General features: G+C 51.0%; 1 protein-coding gene across 10 annotated transcripts in view; it reads right to left on the reverse strand.

Moving 5' to 3' along the window:
- LOC116955834 (pleckstrin homology-like domain family B member 1) overlaps positions 1 to 19380 on the reverse strand; it is a 155182-nt gene extending 135802 nt beyond the window's left edge. For 3 of the 10 annotated variants that reach the window (XM_076053771.1, XM_076053767.1, XM_076053766.1), the window contains exon 1: positions 17766 to 19377. In XM_076053771.1, coding sequence (XP_075909886.1) covers positions 17766 to 17807 — 42 coding nt within the window. In that variant the 5' untranslated portion in view covers positions 17808 to 19377. Of the gene's footprint in view, positions 1 to 17765 lie in introns of all 10 variants that reach the window. The other 7 variants (XM_076053770.1, XM_076053772.1, XM_076053775.1 and 4 more) reach the window with 6 other exon arrangements.
- Between the last annotated feature and the right edge of the window lie 1308 nt (positions 19381 to 20688).

The raw sequence follows: 20688 nt of genomic DNA on the forward strand, positions 1-20688 counted from the left end.
CATCATCATCATCAGCAGCAGCAGCAGCAGCATCATCATCAGCAGCATCATCGATTCTATCTCCCGGCGCGGCACCAGAAACACAGCGGGGGGCTACACCCCCCCCCCCCACCGCCTCTGTCCACTCAGCAGCAGCGGCGGTGGTGGTGGCGGTGGTGGCGATGGTGGCGGTGGTGGTGGTGGCGATGGTGGTGGCGGTGGTGGCGATGGTGGCGGTGGTGGCGGTGGTGGCGATGGTGGCGGTGGTGGTGGCGGTGGTGGTGGTGGTGGCGGTGGTGGTGGCGGTGGTGGTGGCGGTGGTGGTGATGGTGGTGGTGGCGATGGTGGCGGCGGTGGTGGTGGTGGTGATGGTGGTGGTGGCGATGGTGGCGGTGGTGGTGGCGATGGTGGCGGTGGTGGTGGTGGCGGTGGTGGTGATGGTGGTGGTGGCGATGGTGGCGGTGGTGGTGGCGGTGGCGGTGGTGGTGGCGGTGGTGGTGGCGGTGGTGGTGGTGGCGGTGGCGGTGGTGGTGGCAGTGGTGGCGGTGTTGGCGGTGGTGGCGGTGGCAGTGGCGGCGGTGGCAGTGGTGGCGGTGGGGTAAAGTGTGGGCACCTCCCGCGTCTACTTCCAAGACGTGCTATAGCTCAGCGCGGAGGAGGTTTTGCCTATCACTCACTGGCGCGCGCGTCTTCAAGACGACTTCACTCGCGGGCACTCCCCACCCACCCCCCCGCCCCCCCCGTCCTCGTCGTCTGTGCCTCGACATCTCTTAACGCTTCTTCATCTGTCTTGGCGATGTCCCTCTCCAGTCTGTCTGAGTATCTCTGCGTCTGTTCTCTCTCTCGCTGGTGAGGATGCCAACCGAGATGATGTCCATGCCACTGTTGCCGCTGACCATCGAGCAAAAGGCGGCGGTCACCGCATCGACGTCGCGCGGCGCTTTCAGATGCGCCTCTGCGGCCGTCTGGAACGTTCTTCCCTGAGATAACAGGAGGCCACTCGGAGCTATTGCACTTTAACAACATCGTCCAGATTGACAAATTAAATTCTTTAGAACCGCGTGTTGTGGGTTTAGTTTCTTTTCCTTACCCGCCCACCCCGCCACACCTCCGATTAGCGCGTTTTGTTTGTTGTTGTGTGTGTGGAATATTTGCTGGTTGCGCGTCGTCGCTTTAGGATGTTCTGCGTTCAGATTTTGTTTGTTGCGGTGGCACCCGACTTAAGAGCCGCATGGCTCACAGGGCTGTACCTAATACATGAAACTTGAAAACTTGAAAACTACTTACGGTGCGAAAGAAGTTCAAGCTACACGCATACACAAACAAACAACAAAGACTCCCCGTGTAGCCTTAACAGACTGTAGGGGCAAGTGCTGTTAGCGAGCACCTATGAAGGCCGGAACGGTACACGAGGGGGTGGGTGGCCAGCACCACGCCCGACCGCCTTTGTCTCCCCAGTGGCGATGTTTACTACACACCGCACCAGGTACTCATTTGAGGCCGAGTCGACCTAGGGGAGGCCCAGGATCGATTCAGATAATCGTCACCAGTGTTGGCCGTGAGCAGGTTCATAGCGCAGCGCGCTACCTGCTACACTACCCCTCCAAACGCATACACACACACGAACAGACACACACACACACACGGACAGACACACACACACGGACAGACACACACACGGACAGACACACACACAGACAGACACACACACACACGGACACACACACACACGGACAGACACACACACACGGACAGACACACACACGGACACACACACGGACAGACACACACAGACAGACACACACGCGGACAGACACACACACACAGACAGACACACACACACCGAGGTAGAAGGCAAAGATCTCCGCTACTCACGATCACACCTCGATCCAACACCGTAGCGAGCCTCAGAGACGTGAGTGTGCAGTGTGCTGTGTGTGCTGAGTGTGCTGAGTGCTGTGTGTGCGTGTCTCCGCGACTCGAGAAATGCCCACACACATTCCAAGACTCTGCCAGTCCACAGTTCCTTCACTGTGCTCCGACTATAAAGGGAAATTGTACTCCATTATTTCATTTTTAATCGAGTATTTTTTTCTTTGCTTCGGGGGGGGGGGGAGACCTCACTTACGGTGATGTTTGTTGCGTGTGTACGTATGTTGAACTTCGTTCGCACCGTACGTAGCCAAGCGTGTTCATCGGAGGTGCAGAGGAAGGACAACAAACTAAACACAACAACAACAAACAGTCTATGGTGCAGTGGTGAGTCTATGGTGCAGTGTTGAGTCTATGGGCAGTGTTGAGTCTATGGGCAGTGTTGAGTCTATGGTGCAGTGTTGAGTCTGTGGTGCAGTGGTGAGTCCATGGGCAGTGTTGAGTCTATGGGCAGTGTTGAGTCTATGGGCAGTGTTGAGTCTATGGTGCAGTGGTGAGTCTATGGTGCAGTGTTGAGTCTATGGGCAGTGTTGAGTCTATGGGCAGTGTTGAGTCTATGGGCAGTGTTGAGTCTATGGTGCAGTGTTGAGTCTATGGTGCAGTGGTGAGTCTATGGTGCAGTGTTGAGTCTATGGGCAGTGTTGAGTCTATGGGCAGTGTTGAGTCTATGGTGCAGTGTTGAGTCTGTGGTGCAGTGGTGAGTCCATGGGCAGTGTTGAGTCTATGGGCAGTGTTGAGTCCATGGGCAGTGATGAGTCTATGGGCAGTGTTGAGTCTATGGGCAGTGGTGAGTCTATGGTGCAGTGTTGAGTCTATAGGCAGTGTTGAGTCTATGGGCAGTGGTGAGTCTATGGGCAGTGTTGAGTCTATAGTGCAGTGTTGAGTCTATGGGCAGTGTTGAGTCTGTGGTGCAGTGTTGAGTCTATAGGCAGTGTTGAGTCTATGGGGAAGTGTTGAGTCTATGGGCAGTGTTGAGTCTATGGGCAGTGTTGAGTCTATGAGCAGTATTGAGTCTATGGGCAGTGTTGTATATATGTTGAACTTCTTTCGCACCGTACGTAGCCAACCGTGCTAATCGGAGTTGCGAGGGGGGGGGGACTAACAAACTAGACACACAAAGCAGTTCGCCCGACAGCGGGGTCGAGGATGATGAAGTCTAAATAGACAGTAGGAGCAGCAGCAGCGCCACGTAATTCTTTCAACTTCACACGGACAAAAAGAGCTCAGGTCTGGAATAAAACCGAGGTCCTTCTGGCTGCGAGGGGTAACGAGTGTTACCCTGTGTGCCACCAAACAACCCTGCCATCCAAATAATAATAGTGCGTAATAACATCGCCACTGGGGAGACAAAGGCGGCCGGGGTTGGATGCTGGCCATCCATCCACCGCGTGTGCCATAGCTGCTGCTACTCGTTAACAGCACTTGCCCCAACAGTCTGGTAAGGCTACACGGGGGATCTTTGTTGCGTCCGAGTGGCTGGTGTTATGCTGCAAGTGCTAGGGTCATGAATCCGTGCATGGGACAGGAAATCTGCTATAGGCGTGCACCTGTTTTCCAGCTAAATGCGGATGCGTGGGGAGTTTCTGGGTGTGTGTGTGTACGACTATACACACACAACACTCTCACACACACACACAACACTCTCACACACACAACACTCTCACAAACACATCACTCTCATACACACACACACCACACACACACAACACTCTCACACACACACACATCACTCTCATACACACACACCACACAAACACACACCACTCTCATACACGCACACACCACACACACAACACTCTCACACACACACATCACTCTCATACACACACATCACTCTCATACACACACCACACACACAACACTCTCACACACACATCACTCTCATACACTCACACACCACACACACAGGCACACACACACCACACAAACACACAACACTCTCACACACACACACATCACTCTCATACACTCACACACACACACATCACTCTCATACACACACACATCACTCGCACACACACAGCCACACACACAACACTCACACACACACACATCACTCTCATGCACACACATCACTCTCATACACTCACACACCACACACACACACCACACAAACACACAACACTCTCACACACACACATCACTCTCAAACACTCACACAGACACATCACTCTCATACACACACACACATTACTCGCACACACACAGACACACACACAACACTCTCACACATACACATCACTCTCATACACACATCACTCTCATACACTCACACACCACACACACACAACACTCTCACACACACACATCACTCTCATACACTCACACACCACACACACAGGCACACACACGCCACACACACACACACACCACACGGACACCACTCACACCACACTCTCGCACATTCATACAACAAAGACAAATATCCCCCGTGTAGCCTGTAACAGACTGTTGGGGCAAGTGCTGTTAGCAATCAACTATGAAGGCTGGCACGGCACACGGGGGGTGGGTGGCCAGCGCCACGCCCTGCCGCCTTTGTCTCCCCAGTGGCGATGTTTACTCCCCACTGCACCAGGTACTCATTTGAGGCTGAGTCGACCTCGGGGAGGCCCAGGACCGGTTCAGATAATCGTCACTGGTGTTGGCCGTGAGCGGGAATTGAACCCGGGTGGCCGGGTTCGTAGCAAAGCGTAGTGCTAACCGCTACACTACCACTCCCCATACACACACACTTTCATACATACACACTTTCATACACACACATACACACTTTCATACAAACACACTTTCATACACACACACACTTTCATACACACACACTTTCATACACACACACACTTTCATACACACTTTCATACACACACACTTTTATACACACACATACACACTTTCATACACACACACTTTAATACACACACTTTCATACACACACATACACACTTTCATACACACACATACACACTTTCATACAAACACACTTTCATACACACACACTTTCATACACACACACTTTCATACACACTTTCATACGCACTTTCATACACACACACCCTTTCATACACACTTTCATACACACACACTTTCATACACACACATACACACTTTCATACATACACACTTTCATACACATACACTTTCATACACACTTTCATACACACTTGCATACATACACACTTTCATACACACTTTCATACACACACACACTTTCATACGCACTTTCATACACACACTTTCATACACACTTTCATACACACACACACTTTCATACACACACATACACACTTTTATACATACACACTTTCATACACACACACTTTCATACACACACACTTTTATACACACTTTCATACACACACACACTTTCATACACACTTTCATACACACACACACACACTTTCATACACCACATACACACAACATCGCTCACTCCCAGCATGAGGCTGACTCATTACATCTCGCGAGTTCGCGTTATAAGCGCAATATTAAAACTAAATATATTGGAAGCCGGTTCGTAAGTGCGTGTGTTCGTAAGTCGAGGACCGCCTGCACCGCAATATAACATAACTCGGACACACACCACACGGACACAAAACAAACACACACATGCATGAAAAATAACAATAGGTTTTCCCCTTTCTGGCAAGAGCATGAAAGTGTGGCAATTCAGATTTACAAACACAGACACAATTTCAACCGAGAGGATGGTTTCAAATTAAGCAATCATTGGAAAGATGTTCTAAATCAAACCAAACATTAAACTTATTTTCAATGGTACAGTATATTTTTTCAAGTAGTGATATCCCAAACTTTCACAGCTGCTTATTTCCCTTCACACCAACATTATGTGAACTCTCCTCCCCCCGTGCCTGGTCCATCATGGTCCTCCCCGCGCCTGGTCCATCATGGTCCATCATGTACCTCCTACGTACATCATGCTCATTGTTATGCTAATTCCTTTGTCAAGGCGCCTTTGTTTCCTCCCACACAGCTTAAAGGACGCGACCTGGGCTTGGCTGATTTCACTCCAACGCTGTCTTTTGGACAGCCCGGTCCCTTCACCCGATGAATAGCCACTTGTGTTGTGGCCAAAAACGTCGTGATTTCATTTTTATTGTTTTATTTTATTTTCTTACCTACGTGACTTTACCGAATAGAAGCAAAGAGTAAAGAGCACAGGAATTGTGTTAAGATGATCAAACACCAAGTAGGTTCAACCTTTGGCAAGGAATCAAGCACCGCATTAACCGCACCGCACGCAGTGCGTGTGGTGCACATACAAACAAAACATGGCTCTGATGATGATTAGCAAGCGTTGTCTTTGAAACTGATTGGCCTCAAGCAGAGCAAGCCGTCTTTAAGACGTTGTCTCTGTACCAGCGTCAGATCAGAGAATGCCACACGGCGACCAGTACCAAGACAATGCCACACACATCCAGAGCATTGAGAGCTTGGGCTGAGTAGCGCGATATCACTAGAGACCGTTTTGCCAGTATCAACGTATTATTAAATAATACACATTACAATTCCTTACAGGGGAAACACATACTAATTAACTGATTACTAGCGTAGCATATAATCACAATAACACACATTACAACTAATTACGAATCTACAACTCATTACTAATCATAACCATTGACTGATTACCAATCGATTATATAATTACAATACCCCCCCCTCCGCCTCAAATCACTGCACCTGAATGAGTTAAATGATGACGTCACCCTGCTGCTGCTCTATATAAGATCGGGAGCAAGCGAGGGCTTTACCATTCTGGCGAATTGCCCGATGATGCTGGATGTAATTACCAGCGCAACGTCGTACTCAAACTGTAAATGTTGTGGATTCACTCTTCAACACACCGGTGGGCTAAAGTAGTGAACTATTTTGTCTTTTGTCAACGTGACACATTTTCTGCTGATTGGCCGTGTCGGGTGGTGGAGGGTTACGACACATACATAAATAACGCGATCGAACCCCAAAAAAACTCTATTATGAATAATATTGGTCGCGAAAGCCTACTACGTGTTAAACAGCATCAACGTATGGGAACTAAGATTAGGATTTTACCTTTTATGTCAATGAAGCAGGAGTTGTTTAAGAATGTTCAAACGCTAAATAGACACTTCTTTTGGCGTTCTCTGGTCTGACACTGGTGGTGAGACAATGCCATCATCAAGAAGGCTGTCTCTGCTGTAGGACAATCAGTTTCGAAGGCAATGTCCATATATTCTTATTATTCCTATCATTGCATGTTTTGTTTGCATGTTCACCACAAGTAGCGTGTGTTGTCAATGCACAGTAACTTGATTCCTTGCAAAAGGTTCATATTTGGTGTTTGAACATCTTCACACACCCCCTGTTGTATATGCCAAGAGAGCAAGGTCGTAGCCATGGAATCAACATTGGGGGGGACCAAATCTTCCAGGGGGTACCCCCCCCCAAAAAAATATATATAAATTTTAAAACGAATTTCCTGCCTAAAATATATAAAAAAATTCACTCACACATAGGATTGACTTTCTTTTTTTACAGTAATGTCTAATAGTATTATTGTATTACATTGCTCTGATATATTTTTTTAACCTTTTCTTGTTTCATTGTATGCAACGGCAGAGATTCGTGATTAATAAAGTAAAACCATAACCACAATCATATAAACAGAAATGTATTTTATAGCGATATTTTGGGGGGGGGGGACATTTTGAGCATATTTGAATATTGGGGGGGGATATGCCCCCCCAATATTTATTATAATTACGGGCTTGCCAGAATGGGTAAAATCTGTTCTTCTGTTTCATACATATGCGTGTGTGTATCCCATGATACACACACGCATATGTACATATACAGGGCGCTTAAAAATGTTTAAGCCCTTATCTGGGACTTATCGTTTTTAATTGAAAAGAAACGGATGATACAACTGTAACATGATGACAAATGTATTAATAGTAAAGGTTTTTGGGTTGGATCGCGCAAGTATGTGTCGTAACCCTCCACCACCCGACACAGCCAATTATTAAGGGTATTTGTCACGTAAACAAGACGCCAATTAATTATAGATTTGAGGCTTTCGTGACCGCAATGATTCATACTCTTTGGTTTTTTCGGTAAAGTCACGTAGGAAGAAAACGCCAATTAGTTACTAGTGTAGTGTATAGTGTAGTGTATAGTGTAGTGTATAGTGTAGTGTATAGTGTAGTGTATAGTAGTGCAGTGTAGTGTATAGTGTAGTGTGTAGTGTAGTGTGTAGTGTATAGTAGTGTGGTGATTAGTAGTATAGTGTATAGTAGTATAGTGTAGTGTATAGTGTAGTGTGTAGTGTATAGTAGTGTAGTGTATAGTAGTATAGTGTATAGTATAGTGTATAGTAGCATAGTGTAGTGTATAGTAGTGTAGTGTATAGCAGTATAGTGTAGTGTATAGTGTAGTATACTACTTCAGCCCACCGGTGTGTTGGAGAGTAAATCCACAACATTTACAATTTGAGTCCCGTGACGTATCAAATGTAACGTTAACAGCTTCAGAAAGTCAAAGAGTCCCTCCCCACGTGCTTCGCCACCGCTGTCAACGCGTAGGAAGGCACCACATTTCTCGCGGCGTTGTTGCAAATTCTCCGAAGTGTTCACATGTTTTTGAAGCACCCTGCACACGCGTGTGTGTACACAACCAAGGTCCCCAGTGCATCCTCAACAAGACTGTTGGGGCGAGTGCTGTTAGCGAGCCGCCTTTGTCTCCCCAGTGCTTATGCATACACGCGCACGCACCACTCTCTCACACACCAATGCGTCTTGGAAGTGGCGTGGGGAGTGGAGTACCCAAACTTTACCCCACCACGCGCCCACCCCCAACTAACCTGAAGGTAAATCACCGTCCGCCGCTCGCGAGTTCGAAAGCTGGAAAAAAACGTGCAGAGACGGCCCATACCACGACTCTGCGCCTCTCCCCGCGTCTCTCGGCGTCGTCTCTCCGTGTCGTCTCCCTGGGTCTCCCCGTGTCTCTCAGCGTGTCTCCCCGTGTCTCTCCGTGTCTCCCTGGGTCTCCCCGTGTCGTCTCCCCGTGTCTCCCTGGGTCTCTCCGTGTCTCTCAGCGTGTCTCCCCGTGTCTCTCCGTGTCTCCCTGAGTCTCCCCGTGTCTCTCCGTGTCGTCCCCCCGTGTCTCCCTGGGTCTCTCAGCGTGTCTCCCCGTGTCTCTCCGTGTCTCTCAGCGTGTCTCCCCGTGTCTCTCCGTGTCGTCTCCCCGCGTCTCCCCGCGTCTCCCCCCGCGTCTCCCCAGGTCTCCCTGTGTCTCCCTGTGTCTCCCTGTGTCTCCCTGCGTCTCCCCCCGCGTCTCCCCAGGTCTCCGTGTCGTCTCCCCGCGTCTCCCCGTGTCTCCCGCGCGTCTCCCCGCGTCTCCCCAGGTCTCCCCAGGTCTCCCTGTGTCTCCCTGTGTCTCCCCCGCGTCTCCCGCGCGTCTCCCCCGCGTCTCCCCGCGTCTTCCCCAGGTCTCCCCCGTGTCTCCCTGTGTCTCCCGCGCGTCTCCCCGCGTCTCCCCCAGGTCTCCCCCGTGTCTCCCTGTGTCTCCCACGTGTCTCCCCCGCGTCTCCCGCGCGTCTCCCCGCGTCTCCCCCAGGTCTCCCCCGTGTCTCCCTGTGTCTACCCGCTCGTCTCCCCGCGTCTCCCCCCACCCCCGCGTCTCCGAGACTCGGGGAGCACGCCTCTCTGTGTCTGTGGGATGCGGGACGGACAGACGACGTCGGTTGTGGTGGTGGCGGTGGTGGCGATGGGATCGAAAAACACGACAGCCCACAAGCTCGCAGCACGACGAGCTGAGAACGCAAATAAAGAAATAATTCCCGCACGAACTTCTATCCGTGACCCCGGGGGAACGAGCGGTGGTGGTGGTGATGATGGGTGGAACCAGATTTGGGTGGAGGAGGCCAAAGCCCCGGGTATTTTGATCGCGTCGATCTTTCTTCCTGTAGCAAACAACACGCAATGCTGATAAATAAACATCGCCTCTCTCTGTCTGTGTGTGTGTCTGTCTGTCCGTGTCTGCCTGTCCGTGTCTATCTGTCTGTCTGTGTTTCTGCCCGTGTCTGTCCGCGTGTCTGTATGGGATAATTTGCACACACAGCGTTGAAATGCGGTGTTTTTTCTGGAAGACTTTGCTGGTTTTTTCCCGAGGATTTTTCTATTTGCGCGTAGTCACTTTCCGATGTTTCTTGTTCATGTTTTTATTTTGTTGCGGTTGTACCCGAGTCAAGGGCCGCATGGCTCACAGGGATATACCTAATACATCAAACTGAAAAGTGAAATGTCTGTGTCCGCTTGTCTGTATGTCTGTGTGTGTCCGATTGTCTGTATGTCTGTGTGTGTCCGATTATCTGTATGTCTGTGTGTGTCTGTATGTCTGTGTGTCCGATTGTCTGTATGTCTGTGTGTGTCCGCTTGTCTGTATGTGTGTGTCCGATTGTCTGTATGTCTGTGTGTGTCCGATTGTTTGTATGTCTGTGTGTGTCCGCTTGTCTGTATGTCTGTGTGTGTCCGATTGTCTGTATGTCTGTGCGTGTCCGATTGTCTGTATATCTGTGTGTGTCCGATTGTCTGTATGTCTGTGTGTGTCCGATTGTCTGTATGTCTGTGTCCGATTGTCTGTATGTCTGTGCGTGTCCGATTGTCTGTATGTATGTGTGTGTGTCCGCTTGTCTGTATGTCTGTGTGTGTCCCATTGTCTGTATGTCTGTGCGAGTCCGATTGTCTGTATGTCTGTGTGTGTCCGATTGTCTGTATGTCTGTGTGTGTCCGATTGTCTGTATGTCTGTGCGTGTCCGATTGTCTGTATGTCTGTGTGTGTCCGATTGTCTGTATGTCTGTGTGTGTCCGATTGTCTGTATGTATGTGTGTTTCCGATTGTCTGTCTGTGTCCGATTGTCTGTATGTCTGTGTGTGTCCGATTGTCTGTATGTCTGTGTGTGTCCGATTGTCTGTATGTCTGTGTGTGTCCGATTGTCTGTATGTCTGTGTGTGTCCGATTGTCTGTATGTCTGTGTGTGTCCGCTTGTCTGTATGTCTTTGTGTCCGCTTGTCTGTATCTCTGTGTGTGCCCGATTGTCTGTATGGCTGTACGTGTCCGATTGTCTGTATGTCTGTGCGTGTCCGATTGTCTGTATGTCTGTGTGTGTCCGATTGTCTGTATGTCTGTGTGTGTCCGATTGTCTGTATGTCTGTGTGTGTCCGAATGTCTGTATGTCTGTGCGTGTCCGATTGTCTGTATGTCTGTGTGTGTCCGCTTGTCTGTATGTCTGTGTGTCCGATTGTCTGTATGTGTGTGTCCGATTGTCTGTATGTCTGTGTGTGTCCGATTGTCTGTATGTCTGTGTGTGTCCGATTGTCTGTATGTCTGTGTGTGTCCGATTGTCTGTATGTCTGTGTGTATCCGATTGTCTGTATGTCTGTGTGTGTCCGATTGTCTGTATGTCTGTGCGTGTCCGATTGTCTGTATGTCTGTGTGTGTCCGCTTGTCTGTATGTCTGTGTGTCCGATTGTCTGTATGTGTGTGTCCGATTGTCTGTATGTCTGTGTGTGTCTGATTGTCTGTATGTCTGTGTGTGTGTCCGATTGTCTGTATGTATGTGTGTGTCCGCTTGTCTGTATGTCTGTGTGTGTCCGCTTGTCTGTCTGTCTGTGTGTGTCCGATTGTCTGTATGTCTGTGTGTCCGATTGTCTGTATGTGTGTGTCCGATTGTCTGTATGTCTGTGTGTGTCCGATTGTCTGTATGTCTGTGCGTGTCCGATTGTCTGTATGTCTGTGTGTGTCCGCTTGTCTGTATGTCTGTGTGTCCGATTGTCTGTATGTGTGTGTCCGATTGTCTGTATGTCTGTGTGTGTCCGATTGTCTGTATGTCTGTGTGTGTCCGATTGTCTGTATGTCTGTGTGTGTCCGATTGTCTGTATGTCTGTGTGTATCCGATTGTCTGTATGTCTGTGTGTGTCCGATTGTCTGTATGTCTGTGCGTGTCCGATTGTCTGTATGTCTGTGTGTGTCCGCTTGTCTGTATGTCTGTGTGTCCGATTGTCTGTATGTGTGTGTCCGATTGTCTGTATGTCTGTGTGTGTCCGATTGTCTGTATGTCTGTGTGTGTCTGATTGTCTGTATGTCTGTGTGTGTGTCCGATTGTCTGTATGTATGTGTGTGTCCGCTTGTCTGTATGTCTGTGTGTGTCCGCTTGTCTGTCTGTCTGTGTGTGTCCGATTGTCTGTATGTCTGTGTGTCCGATTGTCTGTATGTGTGTGTCCGATTGTCTGTATGTCTGTGTGTGTCCGATTGTCTGTATGTCTGTGTGTGTCCGATTGTCTGTATGTCTGTGTGTGTCCGATTGTCTGTATGTCTGTGTGTGTGTCCGACTGTCTGTATGTATGTGTGTCCCCTTGTCTGTCTGTCTGTGCGTGTCCGCGGAGCGCCGGGTGGCTAAAGCACAGCAGGTTGGCACAGTAGGGGGCACAGGTGGTGCATCAGCCAGTCATCTCAGTCAGTCGACCCGTGTCACTTGGGTCTGCCCCGTGACCTCCTGCCAGCGGGCGTTGGACACTTCACGTGGCCTCAAGGTGAACATAGCCTGGCACAAGCGTCGTGGTGACGTCACTGCCACTTAGTGGCGAATGGCGCTTGTTGTTGTTGTCCGCTTGTCTGCGCCCGTGTCTGCCCGTGTCTTTCTGCCCACTTGTCCCTTAGCCCATCCGTCTGTTCGCTTGTCCGTCCTGTCCGTCTATCTGCCCGCGTTAAATATCTTGCTGTGGGATTTCCCGTGCCACCCACCAAACCAGCCTACCGGGCATCGCGAGCCACGGTGCTGCCTGTTTACAAAGGCTATACGGGTGACCTTTGCCTTTGCACGTAGCAGCGACCTCAACCACGACCCCTCCCCGGTGGCTGTAAATTAGAACACCCAGATCGCGTCCCTGAGAATGTACCGCACTCATCTCTCCCCAAGGAATCCCCCAAACTCCCCCGGTCAGCGTGCTTGCGATGACCCCCTACTTGCTGAACCCTCTCACAACGCACGCGCGTACAGACACACAGACACACACTCACACGCGCGTACAGACACACTCACACGCGCGTACAGACACACTCACACGCGCGTACAGACACACAGACACACTCACACGCGCGTACAGACACACAGACACACTCACACGCACGTACAGACACACAGACACACTCACACGCGCGTACAGGCACACAGCCACACTCACACGCACGTACAGACACACAGACACACTCACACGCGCGTACAGACACACAGACACACACGCGCGCATACAGACACACAGACACACTCACACGCGCGTACAGACACACTCACACGCGCGTACAGACACACAGACACACTCACACGCACGTACAGACACACAGACACACTCACACGCGCGTACAGACACACTCACACGCGTGTACAGACACACAGACACACTCACACGCGCGTACAGACACACAGACACACACTCACACGCGCGTACAGACACACAGACACACTCACATGCGCGTACAGACACACAGACACACTCACACGCGCGTACAGACAGACACACTCACACGCGCGTACAGACACACTCACACGCGCGTACAGACACACAGACACACACTCACACGCGCGTACAGACACACTTACACGCGCGTACAGACACACAGACACACTCACACGCCCGTACAGACACACAGACACACTCACACGCGTGTACAGACACACAGACACACACTCACACGCGCGTACAGACACACAGACACACTCACACGCGCGTACAGACACACAGACACACTCACACGCGCGTACAGACACACAGACACACACTCACACGCGCGTACAGACACACAGACACACTCACATGCGCGTACAGACACACAGACACACTCACACGCGCGTACAGACAGACACACTCACACGCGCGTACATACACACTCACACGCGCGTACAGACACACAGACACACACTCACACGCGCGTACAGACACACTTACACGCGCGTACAGACACACAGACACACTCACACGCCCGTACAGACACACAGACACACTCACACGCGCGTACAGACACACAGACACACACACACGCGCGTACAGACACACAGACACACTCACACGCGCGTACAGACACACAGACACACTCACACGCGCGTACAGACACACAGACACACTCACGCGCGTGTACAGACACACAGACACACTCACACGCGCGTACAGACACACAGACACACACGCGCGCATACAGACACACAGACACACTCACACGCGCGTACAGACACACAGACACACTCACACGCACGTACAGACACACAGACACACTCACACGCGCGTACAGACACACTCACACGCGCGTACAGACACACAGACACACTCACACGCACGTACACACACAGACACACTCACACGCGCGTACAGACACACTCACACGCGTGTACAGACACACAGACACACTCACACGCGCGTACAGACACACTCACACGCGCGTACAGACACACAGACACACACTCACACGCGCGTACAGACACACTTACACGCGCGTACAGACACACAGACACACTCACACGCGCGTACAGACACACAGACACACACACACGCGCGTACAGACACACAGACACACTCACACGCGCGTACAGACACACAGACACACTCACACGCGCGTACAGACACACAGACACACTCACACGCGCGTACAGACACACAGACACACTCACACGCGCGTACAGACACACAGACACACTTACACGCGCGTACAGACACACAGACACACTCACACGCGCGTACAGACACACAGACACACTCACACGCGCGTACAGACACACAGACACACTCACACGCGCGTACAAACACACAGACACACTCACACGCGCGTACAGACACACAGACACACTCACACGCGCGTACAGACACACAGACACACTCACACGCGCGTACAGACACACAGACACACTCACACGCGCGTACAGACACACAGACACACTCACACGCGCGTACAGACACAGACACACTCACACGCGCGTACAGACACACAGACACACTCACACGCGCGTACAGACACGCAGACACACTCACACGCGCGTGCAGACACACAGACACACTCACACGCGTGTACAGACACACAGCCACACTCGGGCGCGCGTTCTGTGTTATAACGGGCGCGCGTTGTGTCATAACGGGCGCGCTTTCTGCGTTATAACGGGCGCGCGTTCTGTGTTATAACGGTCACGAGTTCCACGTTATAACGGATACGCGCGAAAAGTATCCCCGAGGGTGGGATGGTGGGTGAGTGGGTGGGTGTGGAGGGTGTGGAGGGTCGGTGGGTCGGTGGGTGGGGGACACCGCGTGGGATTTTACGATGGGCGGATGAAGTTCAAGGAGTTGCCCTGGGTTCGTGAAGCCGAGAGAGAGAGATAGAGGGGGGGGGAGTCAACAACACGAAAAAATATCCCCGCGGAATTTAATTCATCCCCTGGGGATCGGTGGCTGTCACGTTTGCGTGTGTTTTTTTAAAATGTTTGGGTGGTGGTGGTGGTGTATGGTGTTGCTGCTGTTGTTGCTGGGTGTTTTTGATGGCACGGTGGGTGAGATAGATGTCTGTGATAGCGAGCGTGGCCACAAACACCACAAAACCCGGGTCGCCCTTTTTGTTTTGCCGAGGCGCTGATGGGGTGTTGGGTTTCTCCTTCCTCTGCACACTGCACTGAGGTAACTCGTTCATGGCTGCCCAGTGGATCTTGGCGGAGGGGGGAGGCCCCCAGGAACTGCTTCAGATCATCGCCCCGCGAGCGTGGGGAGTCGAACTCGGGCCGCCGGGTTCGGAGCGCTAACCGCTAACAACGCACTATTTTATTATTATTATTTTGGATGGCAGGGTAGGTTGGTGGCACACACGGTAGTTGAAACGAATTACGTGGCGCTGCTGCTGCTCCTACTGTCTATTTAGACTTCATCATCCTCGACCCCGCTGACGGGCGAACTGCTTTGTGTGTGTCTAGTTTGTTAGCCTCCCCCTCTGCAACTCCGAATAGCACGGTTGGCTACGTATGGTGCGAAAGAAGTTCAACATATATACAACACTGCCCATAGACTTAACACTGCCCATAGACTCAACACTGCACCATAGACTAATCACTGCCCATAGACTCAACACTGCACCATAGACTCAACACTGCACCATAGACTCAACACTGCACCATAGACGCATCACTATACATAGACTCAACACTGCCCATAGACTCATCACTGCCCATAGACTCAACACTGCCCATAGACTCATCACTGCCCATAGACTCAACACTGCACCATAGACTCATCACTGCCCATAGACTCAACCCTGCACCATAGACTCAACACTGCCCATAGACTCAACACTGCACCATAGACTCAACACTGCCCATAGACTCAACACTGCACCATAGACTCATCACTGCCCATAGACTCAAAACTGCACCATAGACTCAACACTGCCCATAGACTCATCACTGCCCATAGACTCATCACTGCCCATAGACTCAACACTGCACCATAGACTCAACACTGCCCATAGACTCAACACTGCACCATAGACTCAACACTGCCCATAGACTCAACACTGCACCATAGACTCATTACTGTCCATAAACTCAACACTGCCCATAGACTCAACACTGCACCATAGACTCAACACTGCACCATAGACTCAACACTGCCCATAGACTCAGCACTGCACCATAGACTCAACACTGCCCATAGACTCATCACTGCCCATAGACTCATCACTGCCCATAGACTCAACACTACCCATGGACTCAACACTGCCCATAGACTCAGCACTGCCCATAGACTCAACACTACCCATGGACTCAACACTGCCCATAGACTCAACACTGCCCATAGACGCATCACTGCCCATAGACGCATCACTGCCCATGGACTCAACACTACCCATGGACTCAACACTGCCCAAAGACTCAACACTGCCCATAGACTCAACACTACCCATGGACTCAACACTGCCCAAAGACTCAGCACTGCCCATAGACTCAACACTGCACCATAGACTCAACACTACACCATAGACTCATAACTGTCCATAGACTCAACACTGCACCATAGACTCAACACTGCACCATAGACTCAACACTACACCATAGACTCATTACTGTCCATAGACTCAACACTGCACCATAGACTCAACACTGCACCATAGACTCAACACTGCACCATAGACTCAACACTACACCATAGACTCAACACTGCCCATAGACTCAACACTGCCCATAGACTCGCACCATAACCGTCGCGCCACCGCTCCCCGCACAAAGACAAAGGTTCCCCGTGTAGCCTGTAACAGGCTGTTGGGGCAAGTGTTGTTAGCGAGCAACGGCGCCTATGAAGGCTACCGGCACTGTGGCACACGAGGGGGTGGGTGGCCAGCACCACGCCCGGCCGCCTTTGTCTCCCCAATGGCGATGTTTACACTTCGCACCAGGTACTCATGTTGAGGCTGAGTCGACTACTCACTCACACACACGTACACCATTATCACCCTATCACCAACTCATCCACACATCTCCCCACAAAGACAAAGACCCAACACCTACTCACTCACCCAACACCCACTCACTCACCCACCACTCACCCCACCACTCACCCAACACCCACTCACTCACCCACCACTCACCCCACCACTCACCCACCACTCACTCAACCACCACCCACTCACACAAATATCCCCCGTGTAGCCTTAACAGACTGTTGGGGCAAGTGCTGTTAGCGAGTAGCAGCAGCACCTATGAAGGCCGGCACGGCACACGAGGGGGTGCTAGACCAGCTACACACACACGCATATCCACACACACACACAGTACTTACATTTAACTGTTCCCGAGTGACGATTTCTTGAATAGGAAACATTTTCCAAGTTGTCGTTTAAATCTGTTAGAAAAAAAGCGCTTGGAACGACATTGATAAGGCGCGTATGTGCGTCTGTGTCTGTCCGTGTGTATCCCTCTGTGTATGTGTACGTGTCTGCAGACCTGTGTGCATACCTCAGTGTGTACGTCTCTGTGTATGTACGTACGTCAGTGTGCTCATGTGTATCAGTTTGTGTCTGTGTGTGTCTGGGTGTGCCAGTGTGTATGTCTGTACACTTGCAATGTGTGCGCCTTTCCGTGTGTCTATGTCTCCGATGACTCCGTGTCCCCGTGTCTCCGATGACTCCGTGTCCCTGTGTCTCTGTGTCTCCCCGGTGTCTCCGTGTCCCCGTGTTTCTCAGTGTTGCCCGGTGTCTATGTATCTCTGTGTCTATCTGCGCCTCCGGTGTCTCCGCGTCTCTGTGTCTCACGGTGTCTCTCTGCGTCTCCGTGTCCCCGTGTCTCTGTGTCTCCCGGTGTCTCCGTGTCCCCGTGTTTCTCAGTGTTGCCCGGTGTCTCTGTGTCTATCTGCGTCTTCGGTGTCTCCGTGTCTCTGTGTCTCTCTGCGTCCCCCTGTCTCCGTGTCCCCGTGTCTCCGGGTCACCGTATCTCTGTGTCTCCCCGTATCTCTGTGTCTCCCGGTGTCTCTATCTCTCTGTCCCTTTGTTTCTCAGTGTATCTCTGTGTCTCTCTGTGTCCCCCTGTCTCCGTGTCCCCGTGTCTCCGGGTCACCGTGTCTCCCCGTATCTCTGCGTCTCCCGGTGTCTCTATGTCTCTGTGCCCCCCTGTTTCTCCGTATCGCCCGGTGTCTCTGTGTCTCTCTGCGCCTCCGCGTGTCTCCGCGTGTCTCTGCGTCTCCCGGTGTCTCAATGTCTCTGTGCCCCCCTGTTTCTCAGTATCGCCCGGTGTCTCTGTGTCTCTCCGCGTGTCTCCGCGTCTCTGTGTCTCCCGGTGTCTCTATGTCTCTGTGCCCCCCTGTTTCTCCGTATCGCCCGGTGTCTCTGTGTCTCTCTGCGCCTCCGCGTGTCTCCGCGTGTCTCTGCGTCTCCCGGTGTCTCAATGTCTCTGTGCCCCCCTGTTTCTCAGTATCGCCCGGTGTCTCTGTGTCTCTCCGCGTGTCTCCGCGTCTCTGTGTCTCCCGGTGTCTCTATGTCTCTGTGCCCCCCTGTTTCTCCGTATCGCCCGGTGTCTCTGTGTCTCTCTGCGCCTCCGCGTGTCTCCGCGTGTGTCTGCGTCTCCCGGTGTCTCAATGTCTCTGTGCCCCCCTGTTTCTCCGTATCGCCCGGTGTCTCTGTGTCTCTCCGCGTGTCTCCGCGTCGGGATAAACAAGGCTGGAGTTTGCTTCTCGACAGAGAAATCAGACCACGGCAACTTCCTTCCTTCCGCTCGACATCAGCAATTCACAAAGACAAAGATCCCCCGTGTAGCCTGTAACAGACCGTTTTTGGAGTGTTGGTGATGGGGGGGGAGTTTGCTGTTTGTCGCAGCAGTAGCGAGTCAGCAGCACCTACGGAAGGCTGGCACGGTGGTGTGGCACACAACGAGCTGTGGGTGGGTGGGTGTGGAATATCATCAGCACCAACTCGCCAACGCTGTGGGGTTCTTAACCTTTACGCTTGTAGCCTTGTACCACCCCCCCCACCTCCGCCCGCCCGCTTTGATTCTCAAACGTCAAAAAATAATGTACAATGTGAACAAACGCATGTGGTTTGATGAAGCAGAGGCAGTTGTTTAAAACGTCGTCGGTCTTTCGCGACCGATGTTATCCATAACAGAGGTTTTTTTCGGAGGTTAGATCGCGTGACATAAGCGGACGCCTTTTGGCGTCCTCTGGTCTAGCGCCGTTTTGAGACGAGGCTCAAAAGAAAGCCGTCTCTGGTGTGGACCAATCAGTTTCAAGGACAATGCATCATATATCATCAGAGTGTGTTTTATGTTTGCATTCCGGCCACAAGTATTGTGGTTAATGCAGTAACATGATTCCTTGTAAAAAGGTTTCAGTTTTGTTGCCAGAAAAAACGGGGAAAAACCCCTATTATTATATTTTGGTACTGGCAAAGGAGGTCTAATGATGTAGATACTCACCCCGAGCCCTCATTACTCTGATAGTGGCATTGTCTTTGAGCTGTGTGACGCCTTTTGGCGTCCTCTGGTCTAACGCCGTTTTGAGACGAGGCTCAAAAGAAAGCCGTCTCTGGTGTGGACCAATCAGTTTCAAGGACAATGCATCATATATTATCAGTGTGGTTTTTTTGCATTTTGGCCACAAGTATTGTGGTTAATGCAGAGATGATTCCTTGTAAAAAGGTTTCAGTTTTGTTGCCAGAAAAAAAGGGGAAAAACCCCTATTATTATATTTTGGTACTGGCAAAGGAGGTCTAATGATGTAGATGCTTACTCCGAGCCCTCATTACTCTAATAGTGGCATTGTCTTTGAGCTGTACGCCTTTTGGCTTCCTCTGGTCTAACGCCGTTTTGAGACGAGGCTCAAAAGAAAGCCGTCTCTGGTGTGGACCAATCAGTTTCAAGGACAATGCATCATATATTATCAGAGTGTGTTTTATGGTGGCATTCCGGCCACAAGTATTGTGGTTAATGCAGACATGATTCCGCGTAAAAAGGTTCCAGTTTGGTGTTTTAACATCTTAACACAGCTGTTTTGTTGCCAGAAAAAAAGGCGAAAACCTATTCTCAAATATAAATGTGTCGTTAAACCCGCCACCACCCGACAGGGCCAATTAGTAAGAGTGTGTCACGTAAACAGAACGTGCCGATGCTCCATGTAATTGCTGGCGAAAAGTCGCACTCGGATTGTAAATGTCGTGGATTTGCTCTCCAACACACAACCGTCTCGTGCTGTGCTGCCGTAGTTCAACGACTCT

The sequence above is a fragment of the Petromyzon marinus genome, chromosome 62 (genome assembly GCF_048934315.1).
Source record: "Petromyzon marinus isolate PM22_M1 ecotype Great Lakes invasive population chromosome 62, UKy_Petmar_22M1.pri1.0, whole genome shotgun sequence".
NCBI lineage: Eukaryota > Metazoa > Chordata > Hyperoartia > Petromyzontiformes > Petromyzontidae > Petromyzon > Petromyzon marinus.